Source organism: Physeter macrocephalus, chromosome 20 (genome assembly GCF_002837175.3).
Source record: "Physeter macrocephalus isolate SW-GA chromosome 20, ASM283717v5, whole genome shotgun sequence".
NCBI classification, from domain to species: domain Eukaryota; kingdom Metazoa; phylum Chordata; class Mammalia; order Artiodactyla; family Physeteridae; genus Physeter; species Physeter macrocephalus.
This window is the reverse complement of record NC_041233.1, coordinates 69408434-69422967: the sequence shown is the minus strand read 5'-3', so window position 1 is coordinate 69422967 and position 14534 is coordinate 69408434. Positions and strand designations below refer to the sequence as shown.

General features: G+C 35.5%; 1 protein-coding gene across 3 annotated transcripts in view; it reads right to left on the bottom strand.

Annotated features, from left to right (window-relative positions):
• Positions 1–425: 425 nt before the first annotated feature.
• The window catches only part of TRUB1 (TruB pseudouridine synthase family member 1), a 32579-nt gene continuing 18470 nt past the window's right edge, over positions 426–14534 (bottom strand). The window contains exons 4-7 of one of the 3 annotated variants that reach the window (XM_028481531.2): positions 7630–7702; positions 6145–6284; positions 4076–4132; positions 426–3274 (exon numbers count right to left, since the gene is read on the bottom strand). In XM_028481531.2, the coding sequence (XP_028337332.1) occupies positions 3015–3274; positions 4076–4132; positions 6145–6284; positions 7630–7702 (530 nt within the window). In that variant the 3' untranslated portion in view covers positions 426–3014. The remainder of the gene's footprint in view (positions 3275–4075; positions 4133–6144; positions 6285–7629; positions 7703–14534) is intronic. The other 2 variants (XM_007111981.4, XM_055081120.1) reach the window with 2 other exon arrangements.

Below are 14534 nucleotides of genomic sequence, written 5' to 3'. Positions count from 1 at the left end.
TGAAACATTTTCAGAAATTTCTAACACATCTTTTCTTACGAGTAAAACAACTTTATTATTACATGAAGAATTAGGCCTAGGAATACATAAGGCACAGATATTTCTTTAATATTTTGATAAAAATGAAAAAAACAAAGCAGTTGGTATTCAAATACCAGAATCAAGAGAAAACTAATTTGCTTATGGATGAGTCTTAAACTTTTTAGAGGCTCTTGATCAGTTACAGCTGCTTATGAAAGTTAAGAATAATACCTTTAGTTTTCAATAAATATTAACTATTCATACTCATAAATCTGGTGACTGTAAAAGGGGAAGAATTCTTAATATTAGTTAGCAAATGTGGTTAGTAAAAATGGAAAATGAAACTAAAATAAAAAAGACAACAGGCCATGAAAATGCTTCTACAAGTATTTACTGCACAAATAACTCACACAAATGTATAAAGAAACCATTAAGACATTTATTTACATAAGTGAACAAAGTATGTGAAAAAGTCACACAAAGGCAAATCAGAGCAACTCTGAACCCGTATAACTTACTAAATGAGCAACGACATATAAATCCCCCACCCAAAGCTGTAGACTTTTAGTGAACTGACATACTCAAATGATGATACTGTAAAATGTTACAACTCTCTGGGAAAGCAATAAGGCAAACTCATTAAGGAAAATTAAATTGTTCATATTATTCCATTTAATAATCCCACTCCCAGGAACTTACCCTAATAAAATTGAAAATAACCTAAGTATTCAGCAATAGAGAAATGGTTTAAACAAACTGAAGTAATATGATTAAAATAATCATTGTCAAAACTAAATACAAATAGTAAAAGAATATCAAATAAAAAAATAGTCAATAAAAACGTATAGGTGTCTTCAGACTGTAGTTATGTGAACAAAAGAAGGGAAAAGAATAATACGAAATTAAAGTTCTGAGGTCCCTGTATCAGGATGGTGAGGATTTGCTAATTTTTCCATTTGGCAACATTTTCTTCAATGTTTTCAATAAAAGAAAAAGATTGGTTAACATTTTAAAAAGTCACCTGTCTTTTCAAAAAATTTATACTCTTCTCCATTAGTAAATTATACATGTTAAATTTTAAGTCGAGAAATAGAGCAGAGAGACCCTAGCTGTTTTATATTCCTCTATTTGGACCTTAGCTGGCAGTGTATGAAGACATACTGTAACCTGTGCCATTCCAACAGAAAGAGGCAGCCACTGCCACCTTTGGTTATACAAACTGCAGGGCACTAGATATGAATATGTAAAACTGTAAAAGCTTCAATTTACAACTTTGTGTGTTTGGTGTTTTATTTAAGGCATTATGATAATTAACTCTTCCTTATAATTTTCTGTGTCATACTAAGAATGTGTTTTGTTTGTCTGTTTGTTTGTTTTTTGCGGTACGCAGGCCTCTCACTGTTGTGGCCTCTCCCGCTGCGGAGCACAGGCTCCGGACGCGCAGGCTCAGCGGCCATGGCTCACGGGCCCAGCCGCTCCGCGGCACGTGGGATCTTCCCGGACCGGGGCACGAACCCGTGTCCCCTGCATCGGCAGGCAGACTCTCAACCACTGCGCCACCAGGGAAACCATAAGAATGTTTTAATATTTCCATTTCCACTTGAAAAATGTTGCCAATACACTGAAAGTGCTCTATTGAAGCATATAACTTTTTATACTGAGTTTATATTAGGTTAACCACAAATAAGATCACATTTGTTTACATATTTAAAATTTATAAGTTAGAGGTTGCAAAAGCAACCACCTTTAAAAGAAAGACAATCCATAAAAATGTAAAAACTCTTATATGATGAAAAATTTAACAAGTCTTCCTTTTGAAACTATTTATTTGGATAAATGCAGTGGGATTTGAAAATGTCTACAGATGCTGCATTATACATTGCTTTCCTATAACAAAAATATGAAGCACTCATTACATATGAAATTTACTATTTCAGAATGTGACTGTTTTCAAAACTATGGTAAAGAGGGACAGGGAACTTTCAGTAGGCTACCTGAATGAAAACGTTTGAGAATAACTGTTTTTAAACATTTAGAGCAGAAGGGATTAACTGGAAATGCAGGGCAGCAATCTCAGCATCTATAAACATCACTTGAAAGAGCAAACCGAAAGCAAAGTATCATGGGGATTAATACCCTATAAAGATGTATAAATAAGTACTAAAGAATAAAGAGAAGAAGTTTTTCATTGAAGGCATTCTATAGCTTAATTTTTTTAAATTAGGTTATTTAGTAACTTGGTACAGGGTGGTCGACTGTATTGATTAAATTACCGGGAAACTATCTCATAGCTGCCAAAACATAAGCCATAGGAGCTGTCCTGTGCTAATGGGAGAGTAGAGGTGAATTTAATTAAACATTTAGTCTTCTATTTACATTCCATTAGTGGTAGCAGCAAAAATCTGGTTCATCTACAAATATTTACAATAGAAGTTTATTAGCTTCTAAGATCTAAACAAACACAGCTATTACCAAGATAAGTGCAGCCTTATCAAAGAAATGTTCTTAATAATCGTAAACTCTCCAAAACATGAGTTAAATAATGGCTTTTTCAAACATAGTTAAGGAATTTCAATAACCAGAGTCACGAGGAAGCCAAAATAAAGTCAAAGAAACTAATATACATTCACTTTGTCACACCAAAGAAACATTTAGCTAGTTTTTTTTTCCTCTGATTAGAAAATGTGGTCAACTTTTTCACAGGAAAAGACTTTGATGAGAGATCAAAATCAGAAAGTTGATTTTCCTGAATCCAATCTAACAACATAATAACATCCTAGAAGAACATTCTATAGTACAGCGAGAACTGAACAACTGCAAGGCTATTTATAATGTACAGCAGATAAACTGTGCACCGTAGAAACCATAAACGATGGACATTTTTCCTCATGCAAAAAAAAAAAAAAAGAATCGTTTGTCTTGGCACACAGCTTGTCATTCTGCACACAGGATTCAAATGTCAACCAGGAAATGAAGACAATCCCAAGCCCAACTTAAAATGTCTTAATCACATCATCTTCTCCCTTTATCTCATTTAGAGTTATGTACTCACAGCTCAAAACTTGCTCATTACACTCCTCAGGTTTTGATTTTTTAAGTGCCATCTCTGCTGGCAGAAGGGATGAGCACTGCTCGAGAGACTGTGCAATGTCATCAATCGTCCATTTGTCTTCGGGAAGGGCGTGCTCCTCCAGTGTAAAGGGTCCCTGTTTGGTGCGGGTCAGCTCTAGCACATTGGCACAGGAAGACAGTTCTATGGCAACAAAAGGTGAAAAGAAAACACAGGATAAATGATCCAGTATTTCATTCAAATACTGAAGCAACATAAATGATCCAGTAATTCAGTATTTCATCGGCTATAATTTTGCAAATGACAGAACTGGATTCAGACCTCTCAAAACCACCTCAAATGTAAAACTGAAATTATCCAATGTAACAGCCAAGAGCCTTGAGATTAAGAAATGATTGAGGAGCAAAATAACATTTAATAACTCACCTAATAAACTGCTTTAAAGTCTACAAGGAAGTTGCACACACTCTTCTCATTTAAGCCATGAAAAAAACCCACGAGGTAACTATTAGTCTCACTTTGCAGATGAGGTAATGTGACCTGTCCAGTGTCACAACTGCCAGAAAATGGCAGGGCCAGAACCGCAACTTCCTGGCTGTTTGTAAGACTACTGCTCCCAGTTTTTTTTTAAAATTTGACTTGTAGCGATAAAAATAACTTTTAGAAGGGTCCATCTTTTCTTCTTATCCCTACTTGGAGTTAAAATATTTTATACTTGAAAAAAAATGTTGGTCCTTGGATTCATTATTCACATCTTCATTTTCTATTCCTCTTTTTCTCCTCTCTCCCATTGCAAGCATTTCACTGCAGCTGCTTACGCTGATAACTGTCTTCCATAAACCTGTAACGCTTCGAAGGTGGAAGGGCAGCGAGAATGCAGTTCCTGAGGCCAGTACTCAGAGACATGGGGAACGGAAAACTCCTTCTTCCCAGCAAAAAGGAATATTATTCTCTAAATAATTCGTAACTCATCTTTATGCTTACCTTTGCCAATGTCACTGACCAAGCTTCTGATATAAAAACCTCCTCCACATTCAACATCTGGAATGTTAACAGTGACATGGTAAATTGCTAACCACCTATGAAATCCACTTTACATAGAAATGATGCCCCTAAACAAATGTAAAAATGCACTATGCAAACAATCGAGTGATAAAACATTTATGTGCTAAAATATAAATTATTCATCCAGCAGCATATGTGTTTGTGAGACTGAAAAGTCAGAGTGTGGAGAAAGCAAACAGCAGAAACTCTTGAACACATTTTAAATTACATGGCAAGTCATACCACTTTAATACTTCAGCCTGGTTCATGTAATAGGTTTTAAATAGTTAGAAATCTCAGCTTCGCTATTATGAGCTGCAGATTAAAAAAACGATTTTCAGATTTGTACATCTTTTTCATTTAATAGGCTTTAAATGGTTAGACATCTCGGCCTTGCTATCATGAGTTGTAGATTTTTTAAAATATTTTCAGATTTGTACGCTCAAAAAATACAACAAACAAAAAAACCCTTTTCAGTGACAGGAATTATGTTTGGGGTAATATACTACATGGAGAACTCAGCATATTTAAATGTTCTCTTGGCAATATTCCTGAAAAAATCATGAAATAACTTAAAATTACACAATGTACCAGAATTGAGTGCATAACTAAACATCTTCTTAACGCAGTATAATACAAGTTTATCGGTTACGAGCAGGGCTCTGGATTATTTTTATTCATCCACAAGACATCCTGAAAAGAACTGTATTTTCACACAAAAGGACTGCTTTCTGTGTCTAGCTTAGCACACAAATAAACCTATTTGCGGGAATTAATCAAAGTTCCCCACCTGGGGATTTTAATTTCTCTCCCCAGCAGCTCCAGGCTGGGAGGCACCGCTGAGAGCACTGGGACCAAATGCAGGTGCCCCGCATTCGGCGCTACATCTGACTTCGGTGAAAAGAGTCACGTTTGGACTGCTACAAATTCCAGTGAACAAATGCGACTGGAAAAATCTGAGGTTTTTTTACGTTCATAGGTAATATCTATTGTGCCCACACAGCGGCCGCATTTTCACGGAATGGAGTGAAACATTTCTTAGTATGTTTGTTTCATTGTTTGCCTAATATTTTAGAATCAGGAAACTTAAGGAGTGACTTTTTAAGAAAATTGTACAAAACCCACAATCTACAGGAGCTTAATACACACTCAATAATAATGTCAATGGGAAAAAAAGCAATGAAGTTTAGGAAAAAAGGTTTTGGGAAGTTATGTCTAAAAGGAATCCCAGTCAGTGTGCACCATGAAATCAGGAGCAGGGTCAAGTTCAGGGAGCCTGAGGATTACTAAGAACTACAGCTTTTGATTCTCCATAGCTCTTATACGGTCAGGGCTTTAGCTAGGAGATCATAAAATTTCCAAACAATAGCAAAAAAACTTTTTGGGTTTTAAATTTATTTCAAATAAGGATTATAGATAAATTCAAATTGATAACTTGAGTTAAAATTTACCACATGTCTAGGAATACACTTCTGCCTTACCCATTACTCCTATATTTTCATGATCTTTAGCAGTAATTTATTGGTGACAAAGAAGGGGGGGCGGCCACTCCACTCTTAGAATTTCTTGTCCAAAAACTGAAAATGCATCGTTTTAAAAGGACAAATTAATGTCAATAAAAGACTGAGTGTAAACTATCAGGTACTAGCCAAAATGGAGAACAAGTATCCATAAGATAATAAAACACAAAATACAAAATTTTAAAAATATGTACTCCTTACCTATTCTTCCCCATAGAGATCCAAAGTATGTTACTTCCAACTTCATAGTAAGATAATATAATATATGAAAAACTCAGACTATTTAGGACATTTCTGAACCTCCATATAGCTATAGGTATTCTCATTACTTGTGCTGTCAAAAAGGTATTAACAAATTCTAACCTTCTTTAAATTCAAATTTTTAAAAATCTCCAATATCCTAGGGATCCATTAAAATTACACAAAAGTAGCCAAATATAAAATAAAGGCACATGTAAATACAAATGTTTTCAAATTTCTCCATCTTACCTAATGTGAAAAATGGTGGCTGGAATTTTTGAAGGGAAAGACTGTACACGGTAACTGGCCTGGCAGGTTTTGCTTCTACTACTTCACCTCTCTTCATCAAAGTTGAAAGTCTCTGTCCATCTTTCTTTAATGCAGAATAGCTTGCAAGGTACAAGAGGGAGACAGGAAGAGAAGGAGGGAGGAAGAATAGAGAGAGATTGAGAAAGAAAGAAAGAGAATAATTCCAGATTACAGCATGGAAAGAAAGGATGATTAGCAGCCCTTTAAACTGAAAATCCTTCTAAAAATGAACTAATTTTTTCTTCTAAGCTACTTCACAATGGTGTCACAGATAGAGTTCCTAAATATCTTTGAGGCTAATACAGCTCATTCTGGCACTCAGTGAGCAATGTTGTCACTATTTCTCTTTAACCATCTTCCTGGAGATGGTCTATTCATGTCTTCACTAGTCCTCATTCTGGGTTAAGGGTCTCCGGTCACAATGATCTCAGCTATATTTCCTTGAAACAATATATTTCCATTATAATAATATTCATTTTCACATATAAGTTACCAAAATGTTTCCAAAGAGCAAATAAGCAAATAACAGATCTTATCTTTGTGTGATTAAATTTTACTAGACCACAAAATCCTTGGAACAATCACAGAGAAGAAAATTCTAAAACGATTCTTATAAATATAAATGTTTACTATATCTTAACAATAATGATCCAAAATAACGTTTATTCAGATCCTGCTACAATTTTTAAGTCTTCACATCTGAGGCAAAATTATGAAGAAACATTTCTCCATAGATATTTCAGTGTTCTTGAAAAAACGTAAGATTTTTTAAAAACACAAAATATATTCTAAATTCTAAAAGAACTGTTAGTAACATATCCTGACACATCCTATAAGCCATTAAAAAAAAAAGAAGAAGCAATTTGCTTGAAATGGTAACATGCACAAAAATATGGCCCTATGGTAAATCAATATCATTATACTTTTAACAAGTTATAATTCTCATCTGTTTCATTTATTGCAGAGAATTGTGAAGTATAAGATTCTGGGCCCAAAAGGAACGGGCCCAACACCTGACAGGAAGTGCCAATTGGTCTCTGAATCACAGCTCTGATGTCTGTACCAGACTGCACCGGTCCCTTCACAGCAATTCTGGGAAAAGTGACATCTCTGGTCTCCAGAACTGCCCTGATGTCTACAGATGGAATCAGAAGAACCAATAAATCCTGGAAGAGCACAGACGTCAGGCTGTGGCAATATCCAGAGACAGAGGAGACTACATGTCACTACCTCTTAGAGAGTGTCAGAAGCTCCGCATCCTGTCTGAATCAGGTTCACCTTACTTGATCATTTGTCAGATTTAAAACCTGCCTCACCATAGAGTAAAAGGAAGCCCCTCTTCTTTTTTTTTTTTTTTCATTAAAGTGATGTTAGCCACTGGAAAATAAAATTAAACATTTATTCAAATTCATTAATTGAACTTACAGGGGAGGTACTTGCATTATATTCCCAGTAAATTTCTGTAGAATGCCTTCAATATCTTCCTGTGTTATTTTATCTGCCAAAAATGAACCAAAAAAGTGACACTAAAAAAACCACAGAAGTACATGTGCTATTTTTACAGCTCTGACAACTCTGAAAATTAAAAAAAAATTTCCAACAAAGCATTTATTACAATGTACGTTTTGCAGGTCAAATTCTACCTTGTTGAGATGGATAAAATACATGCTAATTAGAAAAAAGGGGGAAAGTCTTATATTGTCCAATATTAAGACTAAATTTAATTTCCTTTGCTTCATTTTTTTCTCCATTAAAAATGATCCAATCATCTTATATGCATTTACTACATACTTACTATGGCCTTCAGAAGACCTGAGAAAAATGTTGCATAAAGCTATAGGAATGGTCCTGCAGGGACCAAAAACAAAAATGCAGTGATCAGAAAGTAGAAAAACACCCGTAAAGTTCATTTCTAAGGTTTACCAGGCATCAAATATTATAAATAACCGAATAAGTTATTGAAGATTATCAAGTACTAACCACATTTAAAATTTTACCTGATAAGACTTCAAAACTGTTGTATGGTATGGTATACATTTTCCACACTCACATTAACTTTGTCCCCAAGTAAAGTTGCATTTATGTCTCCTTCCCTCCCTTCACTGCTCTTGGAATTGCAGTCAGAAGTCTGACTTTTGCCTCAAAAATAAGCCAGTGCAAAAAGAGAATATACATAGCAAAGATTTTATCTGTCTTAGTCAGATAAAGCTTTTCGGCTTGTATTTGATACTCTTTCAAACAAAATGATGCAATATTAAAGTACTCTTCTATAATTTTAACAACTGAAAACTGTAACACACTGAAATTCAATATTTGGGATTTTCACATATAGATAGATGACTATCCATATTTCATATTCAGTAATAAACTAAGTTACAGAAATATTCTATAACTTGTTTAGGTTATAGCAATGGAAAGAAATTAGTCTTTTTCACTTTGTAGGAAATTTATTTAAACCTTTTATTCTGGTGTATACATGTTACATTTGATTTTATTTGAACAATATTAAACAAAAACTAACTAATGTGCTTTGAATTACTGTTCGAACACCAGAATAAAAATTAAAAGACAGCATGGAGAATGTCCAGATTTCAATATCAATGCAGCAAGAGAGTCTTAACCTCAGTGTGACCTTGATCCTTACAAGCTAAACATGAACAAAAGACCAGAATCTACTAGACTCAGAGGAGAGCTACAGAACTCAAAAGAATTTCTCTAACACCTAGCTCCAAAAAGGCAGATCTGAAAAGCCTATTCTGTTCAAACTGCTTTTCAAACAGATGTATCTCATGATATGAATGGATTTTTCCATGAAAATTTTTTTACTCTACTGAAACATTAAAACATAATTACTGGTGGCACCTTAGTTATGCAAAATTTCCAAATCTAGACAGCCAACATTACCACCATGCTGGCAATTGCTGAAAGAAATGCCACTGTTGATAAAATTGCTATAGTTCACAATCTAGTCTGCCACACATTTTCAAAATAAGACCAAACAGCTTTCTACTTCCGCCAAATTGGTCTCTTTACTGACATTCCTGCCAATGCGTGCTCCTTTGTCCTGCTTCAGTGGCTCTCTTTTACTGATATTCCCTCACACAAGGTGACAAGATGTACTCTTTCTCATTCTACTTCTGCCATGCATCCTAGGCATTTATGGTTTTGCTGTTCATTCTGAAATTAATCATTCACAATTTTTAACTGTTACCTACTATATATATGTAGGTATTACCTCACCAATGGAATTCTTATCTCCTTAAAAGCAAAGATAGCTTTTCCTCTTACACAATGCACACAATTAAGATGGTACCAAAGACATTCTTGTTGAATTTAATTTGCTGATGAATAATAGAATCTCAAGGTTAAAAGAACATTTAAAAGTCACCAAGGAATCATTCATTTGATGTTCGAATCACCAGACAGAAAGCCTATGCAGCAAGTTATTTTACAATAAAAGCAAATATAATATTTTAGATATTTTTAATATGTAGTGAAGCATGCTGGCTATATCTGAAACATGATACTAGTCTGATCCAAATAATAATAATTGTCCCTATAAGAATAAAGACTCTACCTCCAAAGGATTTAAAAAGAAATAAGAGTAAAATCTCTAAAGCAAGTATATCCAATAACTGGCCAAAAGAAGGACCTTTGGTAGAAGATGATAGGTACGACAGAAGTACCATAGAACTTGAGTAATTATTCTTTGTTTAGCAAATTAACAAATCATCAATGTGATAGTATTCATTTGAAATTAATTTTTTAAAAAGTCACTCCCATAAAATTAATATATACAAGACCATGTTACATGTTATTATTTGCCTAAAATTTATTGGCTCTTCCAGTGAACTTCCAACATGAAAGTTGGTACTTAACTGAACTATGGAGTTAAAAGCAGGATGATGGATTTAAATACAATATTCAGGGACTCCCCTGGCAGTCCAGTGGTTGAGACTTTGCCTCACAATGCAGGGGGTGTGGGTTCGATCCCCGGTCGGGGAACTGAGATCCCACATACCTCATGACCAAAAAACCAGAACATAAACAACAGAAGCAATACTGTAAACAAATTCAATAAAGACTTAAAAAAAAAAAGTTCAACCAGGATAGAGTTAAATGGTTACTGGACAAGCCTTGTCACCAAAAGCAGCTGTTAAACTGGAAAAAATACAACAAACAACTGTTTTCAAACATTAGACAACACATAGCAAGGACTATCATCCCTGAGAGAAGGGAAAAAAAACAAGGTAAGGCCCACAACCACTTGCTTTTGCTTGGGGGTACTTTCTGAACTGTACTGCAGGGAGGGGAATAACAAACAAAGCACTGAGCAAAGATCAGAATTTGGGGAAGCGGCAGCAGCTGGAATTTGAGAGCATTACACAGAGAAAGTGATGTCTACAGGGGTCCACTTGAAACTGGCTAAATTCCAAGCTGCGCATATATATAGTGAGTCTTCACAAAGTTAAAAAAAAGAGCTACTACCAAACCTCTTACAAGGCTGGAAGATGTCCAAATTCCAACCCCTCAGAATGAAGAAACTTTGCTGAATACCCCAGCACTCGATAGACACCCAAGAAAAGCCATGACTTTGGAGTAGGGTTAATGCAGACCTGAAAAAAAAGTCTACGTTAGACCCATCCTAACAAGGAATCTATACAAAAGAGACTAGAATTAATAAGTGAGTTTAGCAAGGCTGAAAGTCATAAGATTAATACACAAAAGTCATCTCCATCTAGGTACATCTAGTAATGAACTATCAGAAATTGATATTTAAAAAATCCAATTTACAGTAGCGTTAAGAAAACGAAGTACTTAGGGATTTCATATACAAAAGAAGTGAAAGATCTGTACATTGAAATCTATAAAAATATGCCTTTATTTTTGCAACTTTTCTCTAAGTTTGATATTATTTCAAAATAAAAAGAAAAATCTTAAAGGAATACTATGAACAACTTTATACCAATAACTTGGAAATTTGAGATGCAATGGACAAATTCCTAGGGGAAAAATTATCTAGAATGACACAAGAAATAAAAAATATTAAGTTTGAGAGTGAGTAAAGGAATCTAATCCATGATTAAAAGCCTTCCTAATAAAGAAAACTCCAGAATCAGATGTCTACCAGTAAATTCTACCAAACAGTAGAAAAAGAAATAATGCCAATCTCACATAAATTCTTCCAGAGAATAAAAAAAAGAGAGAGAGAATACTCCCCATCCCATTTTATGAGGTTGGTATAACCTTGATATCAAAACCAGTCAAGGACATTAAGAGAAAGGAAAAATACAGGGTAATCTCACTCACAGACAAAAATGCAAAAATTCTAAACTAAATATTAGCAAACTAAATCCAACAATTTATGTAAAGGATAGCATATTATGATCAGGTTGGGATTATTCTGGAAATGTAAAGTTAGTTTAATATTTGACTAAGGAGGACAATCAACAGATACAAAAAAAATTTGATAAAATTCAATGGCTGCTCATGATTAAAAAAACAAATGGCAAATTAGGAATAGAAAACAATTTCCTTACTTTGATAAGAAAGCTATAAAAAAAACCTATAAAAGAAAATCTATAAAAGTAAGGTAGCAGGGCCTCCCTGGGGAGCAGTGGTTAAGAATACACCTGCCAATGCAGGGGACACGGGTTCGAGCTCTGGACTGGGAAGATCCCGCATGCTGCAGAGCAACTAAGCCCATACGCCACAACTATTGAGCCTGCGCTCTGGAGCCCGCGAGCCACAGCTACTGAGCCCGTGTCCCACAACTACTGAAGCCCAAGTACCTAGAGCTCGTGCTCCACAACAAGAGAAGCCACCGCAATGAGAAGCCCGCGCGCCGCAACGAAGAGCAGCCCCCACTCACCACAACTAGAGAAAGCCCGCACGCAGCAACGAAGACCCAATGCAGCCAAAAATAAATAAATAAATAGAAAAGGTAGGAAAACTTGCTCTTTCAGATAACAAGACTTATTCTAAAACTATAGCAATTAAGATAGTTTGGTATTAGCACAAGGACAAACAAACCAATGCAACAAAATGGATTCCAAACAAATCCATGCTTATAAGATACTTGATTTGTAATCCAGGAAACAAGGTAGTGGGGAAAAGTGCTAGGCCAACTGGATATCCATATAGAAAAAAATGGTGCATTGTAGACATAATGTGAAAGGCAAAGCAATAAAGCTGTTACAATATAGAAAAATATCTTAATGCTTTTGGGGTAGGAAAAGTTTTCTTAAACAGAACACTAAAAAATTAACCATGAAAAGACTTGATAAATTAGACTAAAACCAAGAACTTCTGTTTTCCAAAAGACACAACTAAGAGAGGTGAAAGACAAGCCACAGAGAAGGACACAATATCTGTAAACACATACGGCCAAAAAGAAGAGCACATATCCAGAGCATATGAAAAACCCATACAAATCAATCTTTAAAAAGAAAAAAAAGGTGACTCAATAGGAAAAGAACAAACAAAACAAAGAAATGGGCAAGAGACCTGGACAATACACAAAGATGGCTTGGTACCCAAAAACCATATGATAAAGTGCTGAATCTCATTAGGAATGAAATCAAAACCACGATAAAATACCACGACACACTTACCAGAATGGCCAAAATTAAAAACATTACTAATTGCCCTGTGTTGCCAAGGATGTGGAGCAAGTGGGACTCTTACACGTTGCTGGTAGAAATGCAAAGTTATACAACCACTTCCAACTGTCTGACAATTTCTAGTACAGTAAAATATTCACTTACTCTATGACCCAGCAATTCCACTTGGGTATATATCCAAGAGAAATTATGGCACATGTCTACCAAAAGACAGGTATAAAATACACAGAGCAGCTTTATTCATAAAGCCCCAAACTGGAGTCAACACAAATATCTAACGACAGAAGAGTGTGTCTATGTATACATATACGCGCACATATTTTTTTTCACAGTGGCATACTACACAGCAATAAAAAAGTCCAAAATAGGCAAAACTATACTATAGCTCTAGAATTATCAGCATAGTGTTCGATGTTAGAATAATAGTTATCTTTGGAAAAGAGAGATGTTATAGTGACTGGGATGGGGCATGAGGGGGGTTTCTAGGAATTTTCTATTTCTTGACTAGATTGGTAGCTACATGGATATTTGCTTTGTGATAGTTCATTAAGCTATAAATTTATATTTTCTTCACTTAACTTTATTTGTAAAAATACTTTATAATAAAAAAGTTTAAATAAAAACAAAAGGCACCATGGGATGACTGATACCCAGATACTCACTAGCCCTACTATAGTGTGTGCCTTATTTGTTTAAATGACAATTTGAGACCCAATTTAACTTTTCAGCTTCCTCTAGAAAACGTGGGCAGCCGAACCACAATCCAAGAGGAGCCACTCCCATTAAGATACAACATTAGCTGCACCCATTCCAGAAGACTTGGCCGCTTTCTATTTTGGGACTAAGAGGTGGTCGTGCTTAGAACAGAGGATTGGCAAGAGATACCACTTTCATTTTACATTTCTTGCCTCCCAAAAGAAAAGCCACAGGAGGTATAGAAAAAAACGATTCCCATCACAGGAGCGGTTAGGGCTTTCCAGAAGCTTGGCCCACATCCAAGACAGCCTGGGAAGCCACAACCTTAGTGTCCTGAGCTCCCTGCAGAACAGATGAGCACACTGAAGCCACATGTCCTCAGAGACACCGGCAACCGTACCTGAGACTTAATACCTCGGTGGGGACGAGAAAAGAGCAGCAGAAGGTAGGAAGATGCTTTGCTTTTCCTGCGACTTCCCCGCAGTCATCTTTGCAAACGCCTCTATCACCAGCCTTGTTTATTCAGACACTAAATGTTTTATTCTGTATACCACACATTGTTCTAAACACCAAGAACCAAAAGAGACATGGTCTCAGCCCCGGTTTAGGAATTAACATGTAAATATATATTTAATAAATGGTGAAAAACACTATTTAGAAATAACAGAAGGTGTCAGGATAGAGAATAAAAGAAAGGGCCCTATTAATATGGTTTGAACGTTGCGTCTACTGAGCTACTGACTCATTTTCTATGGCTAAAAATATCATTTGTCTAGGTAGGATAAAATGACCTAAGATCACTGCCATTTACTGCATACTGCCTTACTTTATCCAGATGTCAGTTGTTCTCAACAGGTTAATTAAGAACCGTATTTTTGATTGTTATAATGATTGGGTAGGGTGGCGACATCAGCAGCACTTAATAGGCGAGGACCAGGGATGCTAGATTTCCTGCAATGTGCAGTGGTACAGCACAGTGAAGAACTGTCCTATGCCCTTGCATGACTTCTG